Source organism: Erithacus rubecula (assembly GCF_903797595.1).
Source record: "Erithacus rubecula genome assembly, contig: scaffold_145_arrow_ctg1, whole genome shotgun sequence".
Classification (NCBI taxonomy): domain Eukaryota; kingdom Metazoa; phylum Chordata; class Aves; order Passeriformes; family Muscicapidae; genus Erithacus; species Erithacus rubecula.
Window position 1 is genome coordinate 25,913 of NW_027636154.1, and position 27,766 is coordinate 53,678.

General features: G+C 48.6%; 1 protein-coding gene across 1 annotated transcript; it reads left to right on the forward strand.

Moving 5' to 3' along the window:
• Positions 1–3,988: 3,988 nt before the first annotated feature.
• Positions 3,989–5,077, forward strand: LOC306815500 (olfactory receptor 14J1-like; the record flags this gene model as incomplete). Its single annotated transcript, XM_079332062.1, has 1 exon — positions 3,989–5,077. Exon 1 carries the CDS (start codon positions 4,145–4,147, stop codon positions 5,075–5,077), a length of 933 nt encoding a protein of 310 aa, XP_079188188.1. The 5' UTR covers positions 3,989–4,144.
• Between the last annotated feature and the right edge of the window lie 22,689 nt (positions 5,078–27,766).

The window sequence follows — 27,766 nt, forward strand, 5'->3', positions numbered from 1 at the left end:
CCAGGTGAGTGAGGACAGACAGGATGGGGGTGGGGAATGTGGAGAAATATTGTCAACACTGGGTCAGACCTCAAGGAACAACTTCTCCCAGCAGGCCAGATCTCCTGAGAAGAGACCCTGCATCAGTATCATTCACAGAACTCTGCAATCAACTCTGCTCTAAAGAGAAACAGTAATAAAAGACATGCTTTAAAATAGGAACACTTATTTCTGAGAAGCTCTTTGAAATATTTCTCCATAACTGTAGAAAAAACTTCCTAATGAACTTCACAAGAACAGAGGGAAATCAAGGCAGAGCCATGGTTTTGTCAGGACTTGCTTTATCCCAATGAGCCTGGTGGTGCATTTGGTGCTGAGCCCTTGAACCTCAGGGCCTGAGAGGAGTCCAAGTCAGAAGAAAAACCCAAATGCCTCAAAGCATTAATGGGGCCCACTGAGGTCCATCCTCACTGCAGCTTCCTCACAGACTCCTTGGGAGAGAGAATTGGAGGCCATAATTGCCCAAAAACCTCTCAGAGACTCAGAGAAGAAAGGAAAAAGAAAGTACCTTAAAAAACTGAAGTACCTTGAAATATTAATGAGCCCACTGAGTATTATTACTGACAAAGGTTCTCAAGAGACTAATTAAAGCAGATCATTGGAGGCCATGATTGCACAAAGCTTTCAGAGACTCCCAGGCAAAAGCAAAACCCAAAGTCCTCTGAAAAATCTGCAGTCTCTGGGAACATGAAGGAGCCCCCAGGACCATTCCTGACCAAGGCTCCCCAGGGACTGGTCCCAGCAGATCCCTGAGGCCACTGGGGTGTTGGGGGGATACTGAAGGCAGCACAAGGGGTGACAGTGCCAAGTCTTGCTGGGGCTGTACCAGGAGGCCCCACTGCCTCAGGACAAGGTGTCTCCTCAGAGCTCTTGGTGGCACAGATCCTGCTGTGCCCCAGGGCACCAAGACTTGGCTTCTCTTTGTCCCCACCTGTCATCTCTGCCTCCAGTTCGCTGCTCTGATTAAGACTTGGGGACACTTTCTCAGTTGTGTACCTCAGTGGGACCCATTAAAACTTGAAGAAACTTTGGAGTTATAATCTGACTTGAAATTATTGAAAGTTTTCTTCATCTCCCTCTCAGGGACTGATGTTCAGGGCTTCAGCACAAAGCCCAAGAGGGTCGTTAAAGTCCTTGTTCTGTGTCATTACTGCTGAGCTGGGCCGGGCTCCTGACACAGAGGCAGCTCCTGGCAAGGGCAGCATTGCAGAGAGACAGCTCTGCCCAGAAGCAGCTCCTGTGCACAGCCCAGCAGGGCTGGGGCTCTGCCTCCAGCTACCCCATGCACAGCACAGAGGCACAGAGGGGTTAAACTCAGCTTGGGCTGGGGGCACAGAGCAGAGCTAAGTGAGGGCTCACTAGAGCAGAAATCCTCACAGTGTTTGAAACAGTCACTCTCTGGCTGTGGGAAGGTAAGCTGCAGTTCCTGCAGGGATTTCCTGAAACTGTCACATGCCACAGCTTTTGGGACCTTCCAGGAGGACTCTCAGAGCTGCTGCATTGCAGGGGATGTGGCCCTGGGCAGGGCTGGGTTTCCCTGCTGCAGCACCCGAGGCACAGCCCCAGGCAGCTCCCTGTGTCCAGGCTCTGCTGCAGGGCTGAGCAGCCAGGGCTGCAGCCAGGGGTGCCCAGGGCTGTCCTGCAGAGCAGGGTCCTGCAGCCCAGGGCTCTGTGCTGGAGCAGGGACTCTCCTGCCTGCCAGGGGCAGTTCTCAGCCAGCCCGGGGAGCTGCTCCCAGCACTGGGGAGAAGCTGTGGGGACAAGGAGCAACCCTGAGCAGGGCAGGTGCTGCTGCTGAGAGGCGCTGTGTGGGGCAGGGCTGGTCCCAGCTCCAGACCAGCCTGGGCACAGCTCTGGAGAGCACTTCCCAAAAGAAGGTGAGCCTGAGATTGCTGTAAAGATCAGGAGATTTCTTGAGAGTGTTTTCAATTTCCTCCTTAGAGAAGGATGGGACAGACAAAAAGATTTTTGCTTTTTATACTTTTTTTCCTAGTCTTGTAACTCTGTAAACTATTATTATATACTTATATAACTAAAATCTTTTAATATCTCTAGTACACCTCCTAAACTTTCTTTTAGATTTTTTAAACAATAATCTGACCTTCTAAATACATTCCTGAAATAATCTCTAGTCTTATTATCAGGAAAAGGACCTACAAGAAGAACATTGTTTTGTTGTTGTTTTTATTTTTTTAACCAGAATGTGAGCAGTCATAGGAAAATAGGGGCAAAGAAGCCTTTGGAACTACTCCAATGAGTTGACCCAGGGGTGTGTAACAGGGGAAACTGAATCTCCTATTGGATGTTCCTGTTAAATATCCTAATTAATCAACCTTAATAAATTGTTGGAATTGGGGCTAGGTGTGCCCCATCCCCACTGGGACACATGGAAGCTTATAATAAAGATCTGTTTTGTACTTTACCATTCTAACACTCTTGCAAGGGTTTTTATTCTCTTTTGATTATAGACAATCAAATAGACAACAGGGGGATGAGAGAAACAGAACAGAAATTGTACTCAGAGAATCACAGAATATTCAGAGTTGAAAGGGACACACAGGATCATCAAAGTAATGTTTGAACATTTACAGAGACTCCAGATCTGTAACTTTGGGTGATCAGTCTCTCTGCTTGGAGCCTCCCAAAGGGCCTTCAGCCACTCCTCAGCCCCGGGCAGCACCAGCATCCCCTTTGCAGGGCCCAGCAGGGCCCTCCTGATCTGCCCTTGCCCACCTGCAGACAGACCCTGCCCCAGCAGGGCCCTGCAGACAGGCAGGTTTGTGTGGGACAGGTGAGGGCACAGAGGGTGGGATGGGCTCTGTGAGCTTGGCAGGGCTCTCAGGAGGGAAATGTCCAGGCCCAGGGAGATGCTTGGGGAAGGAGAGGGGGCTGGACAGAGCAATGCTGGGGGCAGGAGGGCACTGTTGGTGTGTGGGAGGTGCTGTGCACAGCTGGGTACAGGAACACTGCCCTGAGTGCCTGGCTGTCTCTGCCCTGCCCTCCCAGGCACAGCACCACAACATCTTCTCTTGTTTCTGCACTCCTCTGGTACTGTCATTGTTATCTGCTGCTCTCAGGAAGGCTCTGGGATTGGAGCAGTTGAGTCAGGCACTGCCCTTGGGATTCCTGCCAGGCAGGGGTGTCCATGGCAATGGAGTATCCAAGCTTCCCTGGGACCTGTGGGGCTGTAGGCAAAGCAGTCCATGGGAAAAGGGAATGAGTTGAGCCCCCTCCCTGAGATCCCATCATGGGCACACCTGGGGCTGTCCTTGCTGTGTCCTTCCAAGCTCTGAGCTGCCCTCCTGCGTGAAAATCTGTGCCAGAGCCTCTCAGAGTTCCCTGAGTGTCCCAAGGGGAAGTGCAGAGATGCCAAGCTGAGGAAATGCTCTTGGGTTTGCCAAGGGAACCATGAGTGTCCTTGGCAGGAGGGGGTGCTGAGACCTTGCTCAGAGATCATTAGAGAAGGTCAGCCATTCAGGGATTCCTCTACTCTCAGCAGGGTTTGGTTATCCCAGGGTGACACAGAAGTGTGATTGTGCTCTGATTCCAGCCAAAAGTGCAAACCCAGGGCAATTGAGAACAAGCCCATTTAGCCCCTCACCTTACCCTGAGCCACAGGGAATCTTCTCCCTCTCAGATCTCTCACTTGCAAACTGTGAGTGCAGCAGAAATGCTGGGGATTTCTATTCTCAGAGAACCAGCAATCATGTGTGGGTAGGAAAACAAATCCTAATACCAACTCCTGCCATCCTTTTGATTTGTGAATGCAGAAGCTACCAAGTCATTCTGCATTAAGATTGAATCCACAGACAAATCCTAAATATCCAGCCTTGTCCTTCTGCCACACAGCCACAAACCCAGGGCTGCAGCACAGGGATGGCTCCGTGAGAGCTCCTATGCACATGCCTGGCTGCTCCTGGCACACTCAGCACAACTGGAGCTCAGTCAGGGACCTGGGTGAAGGTTTTCCCAGAGCAGGAACAAGGGTGGGTGAGTCACAGTGGGACAGTCTACAGGGAATGGCCCAGGTTTGGGTCCAAGCAGCCTCTGCTGACTTGTCACTGTCCTTTATCCATGAACAGGTACCCATGTCCAGAGACAGCAAATGTCCAACAGCAGCTCCATCAGCCACTTCCTCCTGCTGCCATGGGCACACACGAGGCAGCTGCAGCTCCTGCACTTCTGCCTCTTCCTGGGCATCTCCCTGGCTGCCCTCCTGGCCAATGGCCTCATCATCAGCGCCGTAGCCTGCGGCCACCACCTGCACACCCCCATGTTCTTCTTCCTGCTCAACCTGGCCCTCAGCGACCTGGGCTGCATCTGCACCACTGTGCCCAAAGCCATGCACAATTCCCTCTGGGACACCAGGAGCATCTCCTATGCAGGATGTGCTGCTCAGGTGTTTTTCTTTGTGTTTTTCCTTTCATCAGAGTATTTTCTCCTGACCATCATGAGCTACGACCGCTACGTGTCCATCTGCAAACCCCTGCACTACGGGACCCTCCTGGGCAGCAGAGCTTGTGCCCACATGGCAGCAGCTGCCTGGGCCAGTGGCTTTCTCAATGCTCTGATGCACACAGCCAATACATTTTCCCTGCCCCTGTGCCATGGCAATGCTCTGGGCCAGTTCTTCTGTGAGGTCCCACAGATCCTCAAACTCTCCTGCTCAAATTCCTACCTCAGGGAACTTGGGCTCATTGCTCTTAGTTCCTGTTTATTATTTATTTGTTTTGTGTTCATTGTTTTCAGTTATGTGCAAATCTTCAGGGCTGTGCTGAGGATCCCCTCTGAGCAGGGATGGCACAAAGCCTTTTCCACCTGCCTCCCTCACCTGGCTGTGGTCTCCCTGTTTATCAGCACAGGCACATTTACTAACCTGAAACCCCCCTCCATCTCCTCCCCATCCCTGGATCTCTCACTCTCAGTTCTGTACTCAGTGTTGCCTCCAGCCCTGAACCCCCTCATCTACAGCCTGAGGAACCAGGAGCTCAAGGATGGCTTGAGAAAAATCATCATTAATGCTTCTCAGAAAGAATAAACTCTCATTTTCCTGTATCACTATTATAATATTACTCATTAATGCCCACTCTATGTCCTGTGTTTGTTTGTGTTTTTTGTGTTTTTTTGTTTTTTGTGGGTTTTTTTGTTGGTACAGCTATGACACTTCTTAGAATTTTTTCACAAGAAAATCTTTATCTTTACCAATTTTAATTCAGTATTTGCATTCCTAGTGTTAACCATAGACTATATAATCCTGGAGTTGTACTACATATGTGGTTACACAAAATAAAAAATTTGGTATTGCTGTGTTTGCCTGACATCTTTTCTCCTTGGCTTCTCTGGAGCTGCAAGGTTGGTGCCTCTGTGCAGAGCTGGGGTGAAAAGGGAACCCCAGTGCTCCTCACTGCCAGGCTTCTGCTCCATAACCTCCCCTTCCTTCAGTTCTACTCTTCCCTTCAGAGCCCCTGTGTTGGTTTAAGGCCTCAAGGCTCTTTTATCTCAGTCCCAGTCCTGCTGTTTGACTGTCCAGATGCTGTAGTCAGGGACAGGCCATGGGCACTGCTGGGACAGAGCTGGGCTCTGCAACTGCATTTCCATCATGCAAGGGCATCTCCCCAGTGCAGGGCCTGAAACCTTCAATCTCCTTCCCCATTTGCTCTCAAGGATGTTCCAAACAGTGCCCTGGAGAGGAGAACAGCAGTGACAGCCAAAGTGTGGCAGTGCTCAAGGTGGGGCTGTCCCAACAGTGTCCCTGCAAAGCCAGTGCTGCTTCCAGCAGTGCCTCTCACCCCAGGGCACAGAGGTTGTTCTTCCTTGCCTGGAGGGACATCAAGTGACTAGGTCAGGAGTCTGTGTTTGCAGTGCAGGGACATTCCACAGTCCTGAACATCCTGTGTGTGTGTGAGGGGACATAAACCCAGTGAGCACAAACACCTTCAGCTATTCCTGGATTTTCCAGAGGGTAACGACCCCTGGGAACCCCTGGATGGAGGGCTGGGATGAGCTCCTGTGCCCAGAGCTCCCTGTGTCCATCCCTCCAGCCATGGGGCACCTTGGGCAAGGGCAGGGCAGAATGACACCTGCAGGGCTGAGGTCCCTGCCAGGCTCCGGCTGTGGCAGCCCAGGAAGCCCCTGCCCTGCTGCAATGAACTGTGTGTGTGTGTGCCAGGGAAGGACTCATGTCCCTGGACACCCCTGGGGCTGTGAGCAGGGCATGAGCTCAGGGGTGGGCACCTGACAGAACCAACATTTCTGGGGGTGCCCATAAGAGCAGAGTTGGGCAAGGTGGCTGTGGTTAAACCCCTCTGGGCATCCAGTGACAACAGATTGTCCCTGTCACTGTCCCTCCTTACACAGAAAACAGGAGAAAATAAGGTGAACAGTTGTGGGTCACCATAAAGAGAGATTAATGTTAAGGGGGTCTACAAAGCAAGGGCCAAATGCAGAAGTAAAGAAGACAATGGAGACACAGGAATTCAGCATGTGTAGTGATTGCCCTGGAAGAAAAATATATAAATATAGAAAATCCAGAGGCCCTCTTGTCCCGATCATTTCCCTGCTGAACAGGACATCCCATGGATTGGAGGATCCCTTGGGTCAGTCCAGCCCAGCTGTCCCATTCTGTGTCCCCATGAGCACTTGCTCACCTCCAGCCTATTGGTTTAGGGGTTGCAGAGATGCCTCATGTAGGGCCAGCCCTGCTGAGGAGCAGCCAAAGCCTTGGGCTAAGACCAAACCCATTCCAGCCACAGGAGCCAAGCACAGCAGGAAAGGGGCTGCTCTGGGCAAAGAGAATGCCATCCAAGCCACACCCAGGCCAAGGGGGCTGTCCTGGTTTGAAAGGACAGGTGTCTGCCAGTAAGGGCAGAAGTTTCCCTTTGAAACAGAGACTTTGGTTCCACTGCCCCCAAGTATTATAATTGTTTGAATCAAGGACTCTGAGGCAGAGATAAGGGGGTGGGAATAACAGTTCTTTTACTAATATATCTAACTGTATGAGCAGAAAACAACAGCAGTTGTTAAAATTGCTAACAGAACAGAATAGATAACTCAGTGTCAGTCCCTTTAGATGCAAGCATGCTGTTTCTTTGCTTAGTCCACAGCCCGGAGCTGCCGAGGGCAGGCGGGAACGGAGGCAGGATGGGGGGGGGGGTGGGGCGGCAGCGGCCACGCCGGTCTCGGGCGGGAACGGGCTGCAGCGGCGGCTCCTCGCTCACCGTGTGTGTCCGGGGGATCAGCTGTGTCCGCAGAGGCAGGAGGCTGGAACGGGGCAGATGCAGGGCAGGTGGTCGCAGAGGGTCTGGCTCTGCTGTGCTCGGCCGCGTGGCTGAACGATCCCAGGTGTCCTCCTCCCAGCTCGCCGGAAACGCGAGTGCCCTCCCGGAAGCCTGAGAGGCCCCTCCGGGGCCGTCCCCACCCACCCCCTTTGTCTTGACCCATCAGGGACCCTGGGTGTAGCCCGGCCAGCTCCATTGGCATGATAATGGGAAAAATTCTTTCAATTGACACAGTAACAGAAAAACACTCAACCCCCAACAATCCTGCAGTGTCACAAGGGACCCTTGGTTCCATGGGGCACCACAGTGTCACAATTGTTCCCTCAGTTCCAAGAGTCCTTGCAGTGGAACAATGGCCCCTTGATTCCATTGGCCCCAGGCTCTCACAAGGCTCTCCTTGGTCCCACAGTGTCACAGTGGTCTCTGTGGTTCCACGAGGACCCAGATTGTCATAATGGACTCCTTGCTTCCATGCAGCCCCACAGTGTCACAATGACCCCTTGGCTCTGTGGTGCCATGTTGTACACAGTGTCACTCTGGTCCTCTCAGTTCCACGAGGCCCTGCAGTGTCACAATGGCCCCTTGCTTCCATAGCGCCCTGCAGTGTCCCAATCATCACAGAATCACCCAGGCTGGAAAAGACCTTGGTGAGCATCAAGTCCAACCTGTGACCCAACACCAGCTTGTCACCCAGACCGTGGCACTCACTGCCACATCCAGTCTGTGCTGAAACACTTCCAGGGACGGTGACTCACCCACCTCCCTGGGCAGCCCATTCCAATGCCCAATCACCCTTTTTGAGAAGAATATTTCCTAATGCCCAGCCTAAACAACCCCTAGTAGCTCAGGGCTATGTTCTCTTGTCCTGTCACTGCTTCGTGGCTGCACCCTCCTGTCAGGGAGCTGTAGAGAGTGATGAGGTCTCCCCTGTACCTCCCCTTCTCCAGGATAAACAACCTCAGCTCCCTCAGCTACTCCTCAAAGGACTTGTGTTCCAGACCCCTCATCAGCCTTGTTACCCTTCTCTGGACACACTCCAGCCCCACCATGTCCTTCCTAAATTGGACAAAAACTGGACACAGCACTCGAGGTGCTGCCCAACCAGTGCTGAGCACAGGGGAAGAATCACTACCCTGCTCCTGGTGGCAACTCTGTCCCTGATCCATAAAAGTTCTAGGGGTTGGATGAGGGAAATGGTGGCAAGGGTGTGGGGACAAAATCTGATCAATTGTCATGTCAGCCACAAAGGGTCTTGATTTTCATATCAGTTCAGACTGCATTAGAAGGTGCTGGGGGTCAATATCAATTGAACATGGCTGATATCAATCTATAAACAGGAAAAGACAACAGGACAAAACTGTTGTCTCTGTATTGTTTTCAATATAGTATATTTACTTGGAGTACATTCTGAAATCTTTCTAATTAACCACAGAAGAATCGAGAACTGAAATAATTCCCAGGGGCTTTTTTTGTACTGGTGTTTTCAACAGATGTTTATGAACCTTTGTCACTGAATTCCAGAACTGAGGAGATCAAGAAAGAGGAGGCCTCTGGAAAAGCAAAATTCATCAGCAGCCCCCAAGTGGCTGAGGATCCATCCTCATCAGAGCAGGAATGATCAGAAATGGGCACAGCTTTGTGGCTGCCCCAGCTCTGGGATGGGCCCCGGGCCTGGAGCAGGAGCAGCTCTGGAGGGCCCCAAGGCCGGGGCTGTTGTGCTGGCCTGGGCAGATGGGATGGCAGCAGGGGCTGCAGAGCCCCCAGGAGTTCAGGGAGAGGGGAGCAGGGCACACAGGGAGCCTCCTTTTGCCTTGGCCAAGCACATTCTCATTCATCACCCCAAAGGGACATACCCAGTGACCACCCCCACTGACCACAATCAACTGACCACACCCACTGCAAAGACACCAATGCCCACACCCCACAGACCACACCCACTGGCCACCCAACTGACCACACTGCCACTGACCAAAACCACTGACCACCTCCTACTGACCACTCCCACTGACCTTGACACAACTACCCCATATGGCAACACCCACTGATCAGACCTCACTGAGCTCCCATACTGACCACAACCACTGACCACACCCAGTAAACACACTCACAGACCACCTCTGCATATCATGCCTCAATGACTGTAGCCCACTGACCATACCACTGACCACAACCAGTGACCACACCTATTGACCACAGCCAGTGACTACTCCTATTGACCACAGCCAGTGACCACACCTATTGACCACAACAACTGACTGCACCCACTGACCACATCCTTTGCCAAGACACCAATGCCCACATCCACTGACCACATCCACCGAGTTCTCTCACTGACCACCCTCACTGACTGCACCCACTGACCACACTCATTGGCCACACCCACTGACTATAGGCACTGGCCACACACTACTCACTGCCCTAATGACCATACCTCCACTGAGCACATCTCACTGAACACACCAATGGACCACACCCCAATGACCCCCAAACTGACCATACCCCAACTGAACATAACCACTGAGCACACCCATATCCAAGAAACCAATGCCCACACCCCACTGACCACACTCCACTAACAAAATCACAACACCAACAACCACATCCCCTGACCACCCAACTGGCCACCCCCACCCAACTGCCAAATTGACCACATTCACTGACCACAGCCACTGACCATACCCACTGACCACTCTCCAATGCAACCTATCTGACCAAATCCTCTGGCTAGAAATGCTTACCACACTTCCTCTGACCACCTGCACTCGCCACCCCCAGTAACAACCCAACTGACCATACTAGCATGGACCACAGCCACTGACCACATCCCACTTCCCACACCTCCAGCACTGATCACCCCAAATGGTCACACCCACTGACCAGGACCCACTGACCTCCCCCACTGACCACAATCCACTGACCACCCCACTGACCACACCCAATGGTCACCCCACTGACCACAATGCAATGACCACCCAAGTGACCACCCCCCCTCTGACCTCCCCCACTGACCACATCCCCACTGATCACCCCCACTGCCCACAAAGACCACACCAAGTGACCGTCCCTCACTGACCAAATCCACCAACCACACCCACTGCTCACACCCACTGACCACACCAATGACCACATCCCCTGATCACCCAACTGGCAATCCTCACCCGTTACCCAATTGACCACATTCACTGACCACACCCACTTTCCACAGCTAGTGACCACACCCACTGACCACACTCACAAACCATCTCCGCTAACCACACCCCAATAACTGCAGTCCATTGAGCACACCCACTGCCTACACACCACTGTCCACACCCTTTCCCCAAAACCAGTGACCACACCCCACTGACCACACACACTGACTGCACCCACTGACTGCACCCACCCTTCATGCTAACTAACCACAACCAGTGACCACGACGCTCTGACCACACCCACTATGAAGACACCAGTGCCTACACCCCACTGACCACATCCACCGAATAGCAACTGACCACACCGCCACTGACCATTCTGCCACTGACAACAAACACTGACCACTTCCTACTGATCAAACCCACTGACCATGCCACTGACCACCCCCACTGATCACAACTGCTGACCACACCCAGTGAACACACCCATTGCCAACACACCAATGCCCACAGTCCACTGACCACATCCACTGGCCACACCCCAATGAATTCTCCCACTGACCACACCCACAGTCCACTCCTACTGACCACAATCCACTGGCCACCCAACTAGCCACGCCATGACTCACCACACCCATTGATCACATCCACTGACCACCCCAATGACCATTCCCCACTGACCACACAACACTGACCACCCCCAGTAACTGCAAAAACTGGCCACATCCACTGACCACACCAACTGACCATACTCACTAACCACCTCAATGACCACACACACTGACCATGTCCACTGACCACCCTCATTGACTACACCTACTTCCAGGCTACCAATGCTCACACCCCACTGCCCACTCCCGCTGATGGTACCCACTGACCAAACACAATGACCACCCAACTGACCCAACCATATGGTCCTGAGAAATGACCACACCCACTGACCACAACCACTGACCATACCCTTGTCCCACACACCACTGTCCACCTCCCACTGACCACCCCCACTGACCACATCCTCTGACCACTCTACCATTGACCACAACCACTGACTACCCTGCAGGCTACCCTTAATGACCACACCCTTTGACCACACCCCACTGATCACTGCCACTGACTGCACCCATTGACCACTACTCATGGCCACACCAACTGACTACCCAACTGACCACACCCAGTTACCAAGCCCCACTGACCTCCCAACTTACCACATCCACTGACCATAGCTACTGATCACATCCCACTGCCCACACACAATGACAACACCCACTGGTCACACCCACTGACCACACCCACTGAGAACCCAACTGACCTCACCACCACTGACCACAACCACTGGCCATAAACCACTGACCACACAGACTGGCTGCACCCATTGCCAAAATGCTCACATTCCACTAACCACACCCACTGATTACATCCCACTTACCACCCAACTGACCATACCTCCACTGAGCACACCCACTGAACACATCCACTCAGCCCACCCACTGACCACACCCCAATGACCACCCAACTGACCACACACCCATTGACCACAACCACTGACCACACCCGATGACCACAACCACTGGCCACACCCACTGGCCACACCTCACCAGCCACTTAACACTGACCACACCTATTGGCCATACTCACTTCCCATTCCAATGAGCACAACCACTGACCACACTTCACTCCCCTCCTTAATGACCACACTTACTGGCAACCCCCACCAACCACACCTCAGTGACCACTGCAGTGACCATGGCACACTGACCCCACTCACTGACCAAACCCACAGACAACATCTCAGTGACCAAACCACTGACCACATCCCCACTGACCACCCCCACTCACCACATCCCACTTACCACCTAACTGAACACTCCAACTGACCACACCTATTACAACAATTCAGGTTGTGGTGGGAGACAGAGATCACACAAACCCTCAGTGATCCATATGACAAAATCTTTCTTTATTGTTTGGGACTCTTCTTAATTGAGGGTTTGAATGTCCCAGATAAACACATGTGATTGGTTGGGGTCTTAACACAACTATTTACCTGGCCAATGATGCATCTGCACTTAGGGTTCAATGCATTGGCTGGGATCCTTTGTATGTGTTCAAATCCATCAGACCGTCTCTCACCCAGGGACCCTGTTACTTCTAGGCTGCTGTGATGGTTTGTAAAGATTTCCTGAAATTTTTCTCAGCCGGGACCTGGGAAGCCTCCCATGGACCTGACAAGGACCAATTGGTCTCTGATTTTTAATATTGAAACATTGTTACACTAATGCAGGTCAGGGGTTTATGCACATAATCACAAACAGGACGGGACTGTTGTGGAACATCTCTCAAGCTGCTTTATTATTTTTTCTTTCCTCCCAAGCATCAGTGTAATTACAAGGTTGGAATAGCAGGAAGATGCCAGCAGCTCATGCTCTCAGCAACAGCCAGAGAATAGTGATGTTACAATGCACTTTGAAAGTTTTTTGACCAATCACAAAAAGCAAAAGCATGATGACAATAGTTTCATCCAACCACTATAATGCATATACCTTTGGTTAAAACAATACTTGCTTCTTTTGAATACAATACCTACTTGTAAGTCTTAAAATACAATGCACAGAGCTCCATTATTAAGCTTAGACCTTCCTAATATCTTGCTAGATATACTTTTCTGCAGCTTAGAGACTTATTCTAGCCAAGCCTTAATACACAGACCATTGCTCTATTTGTCCTTGCTTTCTACATCTCACATAACTTTTCTGCTGGCATGCCTTATGCTTTCTGCTTAGCTCTAATTGCAGTTCTGTTGTCTCTGAGGCTTGGTTTTTTTCAGCTTTCCCACAACCTTCTGATTTTAAGGATTCCCACATCACACCAATGAGAAAGGTTCTTTGTGAAACACACATATAAAGGTGAAAAAACGCTGAGAAAGTTCTCTTTTGCTTCTGGCCTCAGTACACGTAACACCAGCCCAGGCCCCTCCGTGCAGCCCACAGGCCTGGCCGGGCCTGGGCCAGGGCTGGGCTCTGACTCTGGGCCCCCTTTTTCAGCAGAGCCCCCAATAGAAATGGGGGGGGGGGGGGGGGCGCACCGCTGCCAAGACCTTAGATTTCCCCTGGCACAGCCAAGGAGCCCATGGCTCAGCAGAACATCGAGCCGACATACAAACCCTGCCCTGCCCTGGTCCGCAGGGTCTTTTTTTCCACCAGGAGAGCAGCTCCGGGCAGCCGGGCCCTCCTGGTCTGAAATGCTCCATCCCAACTGCTCCAGCCACTGCCTGAGCGAGATATTAACTCTTTCACTGCCCAGAATGAGACTTGCAGACACTTTGTTCTTTGTCCTGAGTGAAAGAAAAGGACCAAGATGAAGATATGCACAGAAATAGTATGAAAACACCAAGGTCAGACAAAGGGAAGAGTCAGGCCCCAGATGAGGGAAAGAGGAGAGTCATGGACTAAAATTTCTTTTTTTTAAGCTATGGAGAAGAGACTCATTTCCCTATAGCACATAGAGATTACAGGTTTAATTGCAGGTATGAGCAGAGGCATTTGTGCTGAAATGAGCAGATGTGGAAAGAGTTGTGTTCCCATAAGTTTGAATAAAAAGGAGAGATGAAGATTCCTGCTGCCCCCCAGCAAAGAGAAGAAGAAAAACCTCTGTTTTCAAAGATGAAGATAGCTTTTGTTTAAACTGGTATAATGTGGAGGAACTGCAGAGAGGGAAATATGCAACCAATCAGTGTGATTGATAAAGCATAGTTTGATTTATTGAAGGCACCATCTATATTTAGAATCCAAAATACAATGACTTAAGCATATTTAGCATACTTTCATTTGTTTCAGGAACATACGCCTCTTCTACTCTTCGCTCTTGCAAGCATGAGATGACGACCCCTTCTACTTTTTCAGCTACGTCTGTATGCGTGCTTTTTAGCAGCAAACCTACTGCATCTATCCTCTATATAGCAACAAACTAACCATCTCTTCCTTCTCTCATATCCTCTAGCTGCAGTAGTATCAATTTTATGAATAGGCTGTTATAGCCTGACCTTGCTAATACATGCAGTTTAGCAGCAAGGATTCTTGCCCTGAATCCTCAGATGAGCCATTTTCATGGCCTGCTAATAAGGCCTTAGCTGAGCCATGTCCGTTCCTTGCTTAAACAATTCCTATTTTTTCATTTTGTGCGATAAAAGCTCGGTTCATAGCTGATTCTGCTATGCGTTCCATACTACGCTGCAAACATTGTAAAATGCAAGGAATAAACAAAAGGGCTACCACCAAAATTATTGCCACTATAATAAATTGCTGAAGCAATGAAGTTAACCATGGCCCCAAATGTAAGGACTTCAACCAATCAGTCAATCATAACCCAGTGTTTTTCTGCAAATAATTGGTAAGCTCTTGCAGCCTGCTCAGCTGTGCATGAATAGAGACTGAATGGTCAGAAAGGTTCATACAGCACATCCCTTCAAAGTCCTCACAACCATGGCCCTGTGCTAAAAGTAAAAAATCTATTGCTGCTCGGTTTTTTAAGGTAGCATGTCTAACAAAATCAACATCAGTTAATAGCTGTGAAAGACCTGTAGAGGTTGCATTGGTCTGTTTTGCTAGCCAGCAGCCAAGCTTATTAAGCTGGCCCAAAGCTCATGCACTAGCTATGCCTGGAGTAAAAAGAGATGCTGCAACAATTTTTCCTGTGCACCAGAATTGTACATTATCCTGACAGTCAGGCTTAAAGGCATGGGCAATCTTTTGGTGCGAAGGTGTTTCTGATGGGCCTGTAAGATCATTGATGTATTGGGTGTAAGCAAAGTAAGCCTTCCTAATGTATATGCATCATCTCTTAATCTGGATGGTATATCTGGCCAAGCTCTATCTCCACAAATCAAAAATGTTCCTGAAGGTAGGGCAATAGGTGTATTTGCAGATACTGAAATGTTGGCAAGAGGTATAATTACACCACTGTGAGGCGTTCCGATATACTGGGAGAGTTGCATTTACCAACACTGTGTAATTAAATCCTGGTCGTCGTAAGGACTTACCAGAGTAATTAAAGATCACACAGGCATCGGCTCCAACGGACCCAAGTAATTCCAACTCTTGGGGTTCTAATGCTGCATGCCCCAAGTAAGGCACCCATTGATCCCAAGAATCAACATTATTTTTTGGACCCGTAGTGTTGCAGGTTGGAATGTCCCTGGGGCATGGCCAGGTGTCAAGAGGTATGCCAATTAAATAGGTGGAAAAAGGATTGCCTGGTGATGCTAAGGACAGGCAGATGGTATCTTGCCCAGTTTTGTTTGCCAAAGTAACCCAGATATTAGTTTTAGGTTGTGCTGGGGCCTGTACTGGTACCCATGCCTGTATTGGGAGGATGCTAAGAATTATTACTCCCAAGATTAGGTTGTCGGAGCCTCTTAACAGCAACATCCCACTCCTCCTCTCTTATAATACGGTGTCGTAAAATGCCTATATCTCGAGAACAGATGACCCTGAGTGCTACTGTAGCAAGGTAGCACTTAATCTGTTTGATAGCCTGCAGAAGACAGCAACGTACTAACAGTCGATATATCTGTTTTCCCGATTATCGAAAACAAGTTCAGCAGCTCCTTGTGAGCAATTCTCAGTGTCGTTTTGAATGTCTCGCTGCCAGCTACTACTATTGAGGACCCACAAACATGGCCTGCATACAGGTTGCCACAACTATGATTGATGTACCCAAAGTTTTTGTTTACACCCTCCACAACAGATTTACACCCAAGCACCACTCCCACATCCCTTAACACAGCTTAAAGACCATCTTCTCCCAAGTCCAGTATGGTCACAAACCTTTCAGGGTTCCTGATGAGCAAGTGTCTCTAAATCAAAAAGGATTGTCCACTCAATCCTCTTCCTTAGAAGGCTCTGGAGTTGGAGAACCAGCAGCTGTACTGCTAGATAGTCCCTCAGATAGTTCTCTCTCTTGATGTGTGGAGCTATCTTCAGACGGGGTTTGTGTGGTGTTGCCATCAATCGCTGCTGTGGTTGTTTTTGTACTAAAAGGTGGCCTTCCTCAAGACTTTCCCTTTTTAGCGGCCACTGCTCAGTTGGGAAGTCAAAGTAGTGGCTGCCGTTAAAAAGGGCCATTGTCCATGCATAGCACCAGTCCCATTTGAGCAAGCACATCTCGCCCGATTAATGCCTGTACTCCAGTACGGAGTTGATACTGCATTTTGTTCAATAGCAATGGATACTTGTTCACAACTTTTCTGGACCCGTCCTGCTCCACCGACCCCCTCAACTGCCTCCAAGCGGTTTTGTAGAGGCCAGTTAGATGGCCACTGACGCCAGGCAATAATAGTAATGTCTGCACCAGTGTCCAATAAGGCTCAAAGCTGTTTTTCTTGAGAGCCATGCCGTGAAATAATTTCCACTACCGGACGTTGTTCCATTGTGAGGGTCAGTAGTACCAAGCCTCCTGTAGATCCAAATTCACCAGCTCCTTGCACAGATCCTTGTGCCTCCTTGACCAGTTGCTGCTGTGGGACCAGTTGAGCTATACGGCTTCCTGCAGGGATACTAATAGGAGGAAAACGTGTATGAGCCATAATCATGATTTCTCCTGTATAGTCTGCATTGATAACTCCAGGTTCCACAGTCAAACCCTGTAAGGTGGCTGAGGATCTACCTAACAACAAAGCTCCATAAGATTGTCCATTTAACATTAAGAGTCCACACACTCCAGTAGGGATTTTTACCAGCTTAGTATCCTTAATACAATGTCTATTGTGGCTGCCAAGTCCAAGCCGAGGCTGCGTCTTGTAGCTGGCTGGAGTTCACCGGCTGGGAGTAGGGAGGGGCCGCCTGGAATGCTTGGGAGGCTTGGGCCACAGTTGGTGTCCTGGCGCCACATCCCCTTATGCTCGTCCATCTGTTTTATGTCTTCCGTCTGCAGGCTTCAGTGGAATGAGAGTTGTGATGACAGTTACGGCACCACACATTTGTAATCCGACACTCCCAGTGTATATGGCCAGATTGACCACATCGAAAGCAATTGTTGGGTGAACGAGGCTTTCCAGCACTCTGGGATTCAGGCGGTTTTAGTGGTGCCAGTGCAGCAGCAAAGGCTTGACTCTGAGACTGCCCCTCTTTTAAGGTTGATGTCAAACTGCTTCAACCAACATAGCCTGAGTTCCCTATGGAATCTTACTCGTGTGTTCTAAAAGCTCTACTACTTCCCAATTGCTTGGTAAGGTAGCTATCACTGATTTTACCTGGGAATTGCTATTTTGAGTAACACACTCACTAAGTTGAGCTCCTTGCATAAACAGAGGTACCCCTGATCTTTCTATTGCTGCAGTAAGTTTGTGAACAAAACTAGAAAAAGGTTCCTCTGGACCTTGTCTAATGATCATATAAGATGGTAATTCCCCTTGTTCTGGTCTAACCTTATCATATGCAACAGGAGCTAACCGCATTGCCTCTTATACTACATCTGGCCCCAATAGAGCTTGAGTCTCAGGTGTGGCAAATCAACCAATCCCCATAAACTGTTCCAATGTAATCCCATGAAGCAGATCATCCTGCGGTCTCTGAATAAGTGCAGCACCTTGACAAAGGCCTTGGAAATGAGCCTGCCATAGCATAAATTGTGAGCTTGTCATAATTAGTTTGAAAACATTTTTTATATCCTCTTGCAACAATAACCCTGATCCCCAAATTTAATTAAGCACTTGTTTTGTTGGTTCCCCATGCATGCCAGCTTCATTAACTGTACTACAAAGCTGCATTAACAATTTCCAATCTAAAGGAGTTATTGTTGTTTCCATTCTATTTTCCCCAGTATGGGTAAATGCAACTGGAAATGCTTGCTGTGTTGCACATGGCTCCTGTAATTTTGCCACATAATCCCTTTCTCCAGTCGCTATTGCTTCCTTCATAATCTCTCCCCATTCCACTTTACCCTTGATTTTAGCTCTGCCTTTTGGCACCTTATTATCATGGTAATGTGCCGCTTCCTTTTTTAACTCAGCTGTCTCCTTTGAGGGCAGCTCCTCCTGCTGTGATAGCAGCGGGGGGGGTCGGGGGCAGGGGGCAGAGGGCACTGCTTCAGAGGCAGACTTAGGAGGTAATAAAACTTGTTGTGTAGTCAGTGCTTGAGGAAGATTGTCTCCTCCAAAAATATACATCCCTGGCTGTGCAGCAAGGGGTTTATTTTGTCCTGTGGTGGACAGCATAGTGGACGGTTTGTCATCCAAGTGCATAGAGGCAACAGCAGCAATATTTTTCTCTGCCTTATATGCCTCTAAGCAATTATGACGCACTAGGGTTGAGACAACTGTTTTGCTACCTTATCCTTATCAATAACTGCTCTATACAAACAATCTCCTAGATTTTGCCACTCCTCAATTTTGAAAAAGTCATCTGGGTTGGTAAAAAAGCCCTGTTCTTTAGCATAGTCTAACACCTTGGACAAATTTTTATTAAGATCAAGTTCTACCTTTCGCTTTTCTAAAAAGCATTTAAATAAATAATATGACGCTTGCTTATCCATATCCCTCCCTTTTTACAAAAGAACGAGAGGGGCAGTCCAGCAATCTAAGCCGATTGCCTGCTAATGTGTGCGCATTGCAGCCTTTGATGGGCGGCGTAACCGGGACAGCGAGCTTCCTTTATCGGGAGCGGCTCAGGCATGGGATCCATTTGTATGCCAGCATACAGAGATCCTTGCCCTCCAAGCGCTGATACTTGGTGCCTGCCAGCTCGCTTACCTCCGGCAGTGGGTCAGTGCAGAGTGGCAGAGCTTCAAGATCCATGTTCTGGATGCCACTTGTGCAGAAGCTTCGGCGAGGGAAATATGCAGTTAATCAGTGTGATTGATAAAGCATAGTTCAATTTATTGATGGCACCATCTACATTTATAATCCAAAATATAATGGCTTAAGCATATTTGGCATAATTTCATTTGTTTTAGGTACATATACTTCTCCTACTGTTGGCTCTTGCAAGGGTGAGATGACCACTCCTTCTACTTTTTTAGCTAAGTCTGTATGCGAGCTTTTTAGCAGCAAACCTACTGCACCTATCCTCTATATAGCAACAAACTATCCATCTCTTCCTTCTCTCATATATTCTAGCTGCAGTAGTATCAATTTTATGAATAGGCTGCTATAGCCTGACCTTTTTAATACGTGCAGTTTAGCAGCTAGATTGTTGCACTGAACCCTCAGATAAGCCATTTTCATGGCCTGCTAATAAGGCCTCAGCTGAGCCATGTCCATTGGTTGCTAACCAAGCATCAACACTTTATTAAATACTTCTCATTATTTCTTTCAGCCAACTCTGACCCTTTCCTCATGTGGAGCTCCACACAGCACTGACTTCTTCTCTCCTCTCTCTAAGTTTCCTTCTGCAAGACAGGTTGACCCCAACCTGTCCCCTACGCGGACACCTAACCCTGTGTGTCCCTCACACAGCATCTTACCTTGTCTGTCCCTTACACAACAACTTCCCCCTCACAGCACAGCCTGCAGACTCCATCCCAAACTGCAGCAGACTCTAGGTCTCAAGCTCTAACTGCATCAGTAACTTATCCTTGACTAGCTAGCCCACACTTTTAGAATACCCATCCTCATTATGCAGGCAAGGCTGTTTTCATTTCCCAGCAATCAGTACAGCTGTAATTCATCGGGAAAGATTGCCTTCTGTACTATCCCTACAAACTATCCTCCCACATTGGACACATCAGATACTGCTTTGCCATGGCACAGAGCTGAGGAGAAATTGTGATGTTTATGGAATTATATCATTGTTATATTTGTTTTTGTTGGCCATGAAGAGAAACCTATCTATGCTTCTGAGTCTCACCAGTTCCTGACCCCCAAAGAACACAAACCTGATGAGTTGTGGTTCCCACTGCAGGGGTGGCACTTGCACCTCCCTCCATCCCCAGAGCAAAGCTCCCCTGTCCCAGAAAGTGCCTGGCACTGCAGGGATGAAGGAAACAGGACAGGCTGTGGGGATCAGGGGCAGGCCACAGTCAGGGATTTGGGGTGGTTGTGAGCCCAGGGCAGGAGCCAGCCCTTGGCCTTGGGGAACCTCATCCCATTGTCCTGGGCCCATGGCTCCAGCCTGTGCAGATCCCTCTGCAGAGCTTCCTGCCCTGCAGCACAGCCACGCTCCCAGCCAGCCTGGGCTCACCTGGCATCTGACTGAGGGTGCCCTCGATGGCCTCATCCAGATCAGCAAGAAAGAGATTGAACTGCCCTGGCCCCAATCCTGAACCCTGGGGACACCCCTGGATGTGGCTCCATTGCCCAGCACTCCTTGGGCCTGGCATCCAGCCAGATTTCTACCCAGGGAACAGATGCAGTAGAGCGTGTTGGATCAAGGTATTGTGAGCCCAGAATATTGGCATTAGTGCAGCTGTAGCTGTGCACAAGAGAGCTCTGCAGCCACTTTCTCTCTTTTCCTTCCTCTGGGCATTGGAGGCAGCTCGTGACTTCAGTGTGGGGCTCGTGTGCAAAGAGCAAATCTGGGCAGAATCGGGGCTGGGAGGGTTTGGGGCATCCTGGGATCTGTGCTGGGCACAGGATATGTTTTCCATTGCTCTGAGACTGTCTGCTGTGGAAAGGGGATGTAATATTCAGTAGAGGAATGATTTTTGTTTTTTATGGAGCTGTGCCTTCCCTTGGTTTGTTTGCTCACAATAAATGAACATTCTTCTGTGTCTTGAGCAGTTCCTTCTGCAAGGAAAGCAGGTGGGAGTTGGTGCCATGGAGCTGAAAGCTGCAGGCACAGACTGGAGTGGAGGAAGCTCAGATTTGCACAAGGCTGCTCTGAGTGTCAGGGGTTGGATAAGGGAAATGGTGGGGTGGGGGTAAGTACAAAGTGTGATTGATTGTCAGCCATAAAGTATCTTGATTTTCATATTTATTCAGACTGCATTAGGAGGTGCTGGGGATCAATGTCAACTAGAGATTGCTGATATCAGTGTATAAACAGGAAAGGAATAAATGTGGAAAAAATCTTCTCTCATTTTGTTCTTAAATGAAGTATGTTACAAATGGAATGAAAGCTTAGACAAGTCCTGCCCTATGCTCAGGTTTCTGGCAGTAACTCTGTTTCAGGTAGCCTGCAGCCCAAATTGCTCTTTCGCACAAGTTCTTTACCATGGCTGATTAGGTCTATTCTAAAATGAATTATTTACTGAATGGATTCAACATAAACAGACAAGAATCTTTAAATGGACTACTTACTGTACAGGACAAACAAAAGAAGTGCAGGTAGATACAAACACAGTGCACATTAAACTTACCTTTATTACAGCTAGTGAAGAAATAGCAGAGATCAGGAGTCAATGTAACTTACCACCAAATTGATGAGGGAGTGCACATGGAGCCCTTTCACTCAGCTTCCAGAAGAGAAACCACGAAGATGCATCCAGAACTGGGAGAGAAGCCGTGCCCGTTTGCAGGGACTATGCAGAAGACTTCTGCTTTGTAAAAATTTTGTGTGGCTTTTATTGTTTGTAAAGTGAAGTGTGTGTCACTCAGGAATTCAAGGTTTATCTCCCTTCAGCTGCTCTCAGAGCAAGATGCTCATGGTCAGCTGGGAATTCCACCTGCCTGGCACCAGAGAGAACTCAGGACAGGACAGATGTCCAGCTTGGGTTATCTCAGCAATTCCTGAAAGGGGAAGATGCCCTGAGTGATGGCCCAGCTGATGCACAGAACAGATGAGCCCTGCTGGGCCATAGGGGAAGTCCTGCTGCAGGAACCTCATGGAACCAAGAGTGTGTTGTGACATTGGGATGGCTCATGGAACCAAGGAGACCATGGTGACACCAATGAACCTCATGGAACCAAGGGGCCTTTGTGACACTGCAAGGCCTCAGGGAACCAAAAAGAGCATTGTGAGACCGTGGGGCCCCATGGACCCAAATCTCCACTGTGAAAGTCCAGAACCTCATGGAACCAAGGAGCCTTTGTGACACTGCAAGGCCTCAGGGAACCAAGGAGTGCAAAGGTGTCAAACATTGCTTGCAGGGCTCTGCCTTGGGGATGAGGAATTTCCTTGGTGGCACCTTGTGCCTGTATGCAGTGGGGAACCTTAAAAATTTTGGATTGCTTAAAAAAAAATTGAAACCCCCTCTTTGTCTGAGTGTTGTCAGTTCTCAGAAAGTCAGTGTATAAAGGAAAAAGTAAAGAACCTTTGAAAACTGAAGCACCTAGAGGCATTGAGCTCTATTGAATGTTGTTACTGACAAAGGCTCTCAAGAGACTAATTAAAGAAGGTAACTGGAGGCCATGATTTGCACAAAGTTCTCAGAGACTCCAAGGCAAAAGCAAAACCCAAAGCCTTTCGAAAAACCTGCAGTCCCTGGGAGCATGAAGAAGCCCCAGAGCCATTCCTGACCAAGGCTCCCCAGGGACTGGTCCCAGCAGATCCCTGAGGCCACTGGGATGTGGGGGGATGCTGAGGGCAGCACAAGGGGTGACAGTGCCCAGCCTTGCTGGGGCTGTGCCAGGAGGCCCCAGTGGCTCAGGACAAGGTGTCTCCTCAGAGCCCTTGGTGGCACAGACCCTGCTGTGCCCCAGGACACCAAGACTTGGCTTCTCTTTGTCCCCACCTGTCATCTCTGCCTCCAGTTCTCTGCTCTGATTGAGGCTTGGGGACACTTTCTCAGTTGTGTCCCTCAGTGGGACCCATTAAAACTTTAAGGAACTTTGGAGTTTGATTCTCACTTGGAGTTCTTGAGAGGTTTCCTAACAAACCATGGCTCTGCCTTGATTTCCCTCTGGTCTGGTGTAGTTCATTAGGAATATTTCCTATAATAGTTATGGAAAAACACTTCAAAGTGTTTCTTAAAAATATCCATTCCTATTTTAAAGGATGGATTTTATTACTGTTCTCTTTAAGCAGAGGTGATTGCAGCATTCTGTGATTGATATTGATCCAGAGTTTCTCCTCAGGAGGTCTGGCCTGCTCAGAGAAGCTGTGCCTTGAGGTCTGATCCAGTGTGGACAACCTTGCTCCACATTCCCCAACCCCATCCTGTCTGTCCTCACTCACCTGGGACCTGCTGTGCTTGGAGAACTGCCTCCAAACCAGCAAACAGGGTTTTCTCCCCTTTGTTTTACTTTTGAAGCAATCTAAAACACCTTATTTTCCCCTGTGAAAACAGACACCCTCCTGAGGTATGTGCCAGGCCAAGGTGCCACCAAGGAGTTTCAGGCGGGGGACCGGGGCCTCAGGGGTGGTGCCTGGACTCGGCGCCATTTTTCCTTTCTGCCTCTAACTCCCAGCATGCCTTGCAGCACCATAGAGCCCCATTGGAGCCAGGACTACAATACCCATCATGCCCCGTGCTCCACAGAACCCTGGTATCCCCCCCTGTATGTCCAATAGATGTCCTCCAGAAACTCCAAGGATCCCTAAGTGTCCCCTCAGTGCCCATTCGGGTACCCCCAAAAACGTCCCAGAATCCCCTGAATGCTCCCAAGCCCACAGATGCCCGTTACAGCCACTTCTGGGAATTCATCTGCTGCTATCCCCCGTGTGCTCAGAGCACCTTATAACACAGTCCCGTGCCTAAAACTCCTGCTGTGCCCCGTGCCCTAAAGTGACTGGTTAGAGCTGTCCAAGCTCCCCCCAAGTGCTCCCGAACTGTAAACATTCCTCCCTGAGGACTTGAAGTTGCCATTCAGAGGCAAAAGTGTCCCCCAAGTGCCCTCCCAGAGCCCGTAAACACTCCACTAGAATCACTTCTGGGACTACAGCTCCCATCATGCTTTGTGGTGCCATAGAATGCTATTCAAGGAATGACTTCATCACCCATCATGCCCTGCGCTCCTCCAAGAGACATTGCAGCTGCGACTGGAACAACCATGATGCTCTGCGGCCCCATTAAACTGTATTGTACCTACTCCTACAACTCCCATCATTCCCTGCACCCCGGAGAGCCCTGTTAGAGCCCCCATGAGCCACTTCAAAGCCCAGACTTTCCCTCAGGATCCCTAAGTTCGTTCCTTGTGCCAACTCAATGCCCCCAAGTGTCCTCCTGTCCCTCGAAATTCTTCCCCCAGACCCAAAACTGCCCTGAATAAGCCCCAGAAATGTCTCCCTGAATCCCAAAGTGTCCACCCTGACCCTGTCTGGAAAAAAGATGATAAAAAATATGAAAAAAGGACTATAATATTATGAATTATCTTAAAGGGGGAGAACTAATGAACCAATAGAGCTTAATTAATGAATGAAGGAAATAGTGCTACTTAAAAGCAATGACCATTAATTTTTTTGGTTTCTAATTATGTAAAGTTTTTTTATTATAAATAAAAATCTAGGTTATAAAAATACAGAACACTAATATTATAAATAATAAAATTATAATTAAAATTCTAAAATTTAATAATATTTTCATTATAAAGAGAAATTAATGAGGTTGGTTTTTTTTTATTTTAGGTTGTCAGTCCCAGGTAGGATGTATCATGACATGGCTATGATAGGAGTGAGAAGCAGGTTGTCCAAACAGGGTCAGCCCACAAGGGGCTCTTTCTTAAATGTGCCCCGACTTCCTGAGGAGACATTTAGAATCCAGATCACTTGGGAAATGTCTCTATGACTTCCTGAACTGAAAAGTAGAAAAAAGATTCCCTTGAGTAAAGTAAAGTCATGGGATGCACTTTGAAATCTTGCTCCCTAAGAAAACTCCAAGCTGACTCCAAGCATCTCCACAAGCCCTGGAGATTTGAAAACAATTGAAGAATAACAAAAATTTCCTGAGGGCTTTCTGTATTTTAATGATCCCAATGGTGGATTTGGGGCTGAGTCCAGGACACTCAGGCACTGAAAGAAGATTGAACAAGTTGCTCAAGGAGTCAGAAGCAAAACTCCAAGTCCCTTGGAGCATCACTGGACCCACTGAGGGCAGAGACTGGCAAAGGCTCTCCAGGGACTGGTGAGAGCAGATCCTTGAGGGCAGGATTGCAGGAGCCAAAGGCTGTGAGCAGGAACTGCAATGCTGAGCAAGGCCTGGGCTGGTTGGAGGCAGCAGAAAGGCCAAGAGCTGAGGCCAGGCCTGGCCCAGCAGGGCCTGTCCCTCATGAGTGGCTTGAGGCTGTTCCTGGGGCACTGGGATGGGAGGGGCAGCATGGACAAATGGCATCACCCTGTGTGACACTCCAGATGCTCATGAACCAAGGGCCAGTGTGACACTGCAGGGCCTCATGGAAACAAGAGGCCATTGTGAGCCTGAGTGGCTGTAACACCCCAGAACACTGAAATGCTGGGGGTGACCAAAGGTTCCTTTACTCAAGTTTGGTGCACAGGAGAAACTCCAGCCAGATATTTTCAAGAGGTCAAAATGACACAAATTTTACTGGCAAAATGTAGATAACAAAGGAACTTTATAAAAGCATTTAATACAACGCCCAATTCAACATAAAACAGTATATCATAGCCATAACTTCATTAACTTAGCCCATTACAGCTGGAAACCTTTAAACACTTAGGATGTTAAGTTACCCACAAATGTTCCAGTAAATAGGATTAGAAGGAGTAGAAAGAGAGAGAAACAGAAAGACAGAACAGTTATAGAAAGACACATATAGCTACCCACAGCTCAGGTTCCTGCATGGGTGAGACAGAAACCCCAGAAAAATGCAGGGTCCAGACCAGGGGCTGAGCTTCTGTTCGATCTTTTAAGCCCCTGAGCCTTCATGTGGCCATTGTGACACTGCAGAACCAAGGAGACCATTGCTGACAGTACAGAACCTCATGGAACCAAGTGGTCATGGTGGCACTGTGGTGTCACACTGTGGAGCCCTGGGTGTCACCAAGGAGCCACTGTGACACAGTGGGATCAGAGGAAGCCAAGGGGCCATTGAGACACCTCAGGGCTTTGTGGAAGCATGAAGTTATGGTGACATTGCAAGGTGTCATGGAAGCAGAGGGCCATTGTGATACTTCAGAAGCAAGGAGAACATTATGACACTGTGGGCACCATGGAACTAAGGGAACATGGAACAGATCTGGCTGGCTCGGCCTCTTGGGTGTAACCTGACAGTTTGGCTGATCTTGTCATGTTGAAGGTCGTTGCTCATCTGCCCCTGAAGCACTAAAATAAAAATGGCTATTTCTCAGAAGTTCTTTGAAGTATTTCTCCATAACTGGAGTAGGAAACCCTTCTGAATAAACTGCACTAGACCAGACAGAAATCAAGGCAGAGCCATGGTTTGCTAGGAAACCTCTCAAGAATTTAGTCAGAATTGAACTCCAAAGTTTCTGATCCCATTCATGGGTCCCACTGAGGGACACGACTGAGAAAGTGTCCCCAGGTTCCAGTTAGAGCAGGAAATTGGAGGCAGAGATGACAGTGGTGAGGGAAATGCAGACATGGAGAGCTATCAGGGCCTTGTGCATAGAGGCTCAGAGGTAGAGATGGAGACAAGATTTGACCCAAGACCTTGGAGAATGTTGGAGAAGTAGCGCGTTAAAAGTAAAATAGACATAAAACAAGAATTACAAGTTTGTAGTTTAAATAGCAGTATGTTTTAAGCAGATATATGTATTGTGTAAGCAAAGCAGTATTTAAGTAAGATAGTAAAAGATTTTAAAATTTATCAATAGAACATGTTATAGTTAGTTTGAAGTTTAGGATGTATTCATGTAGGTTTGTGAAGTGTTACATGATTGATTGAAAAATGACACATTGTGCAAAGTCATGAGAAGTGAAGCAATTAATGATTGGTGTAAAAAGACGCTAGCGAACTTCATGGAAGAATTTGATTGGCTGAAAAACTGACATAAGGCATTGAAGCTAAGAATTAGGCAGCTTCTGATATTACAGTCTTGTATTTGACACCTTTAATGTCTTACTCTTCTATAAGACTAATGCAATAAAGCAATAAACCATCTTTGATGATGTCTCTCAGTTACCCTGTCTTTTGAAATGCTAATCCCCTGATAAGAAATTTTTGGACATCAGGCCTACCCTTTGAAATCAATGGGGATGTAAGGAAACCAGGTCTACCATATTAAAAATCAAATGGGATGTAGGGATCAAAGGTCTACCCTATTGAAATCAATAGGGATTTAGGGAAACCTGGTCAACCCATTAAAGTCAATGTGGATTTAAGGAAATTTTGAGCTAAAATGAGATTTGGGTAAATCTGGCAGAAATCTTGGGCTGAATTCTGCAAATTTCTGCTCCAGGATTGCGGTGCTAATGCTCTAAAAATTGTGGATGAATTCCTGCAAGCCAGTCCTGAATCCCTGAACCCACACATGTGGCCTATGCTGAAACTGTGCTTCCAGGTAAGCCCAAAAAAATCTGTTTTCAGCCCAA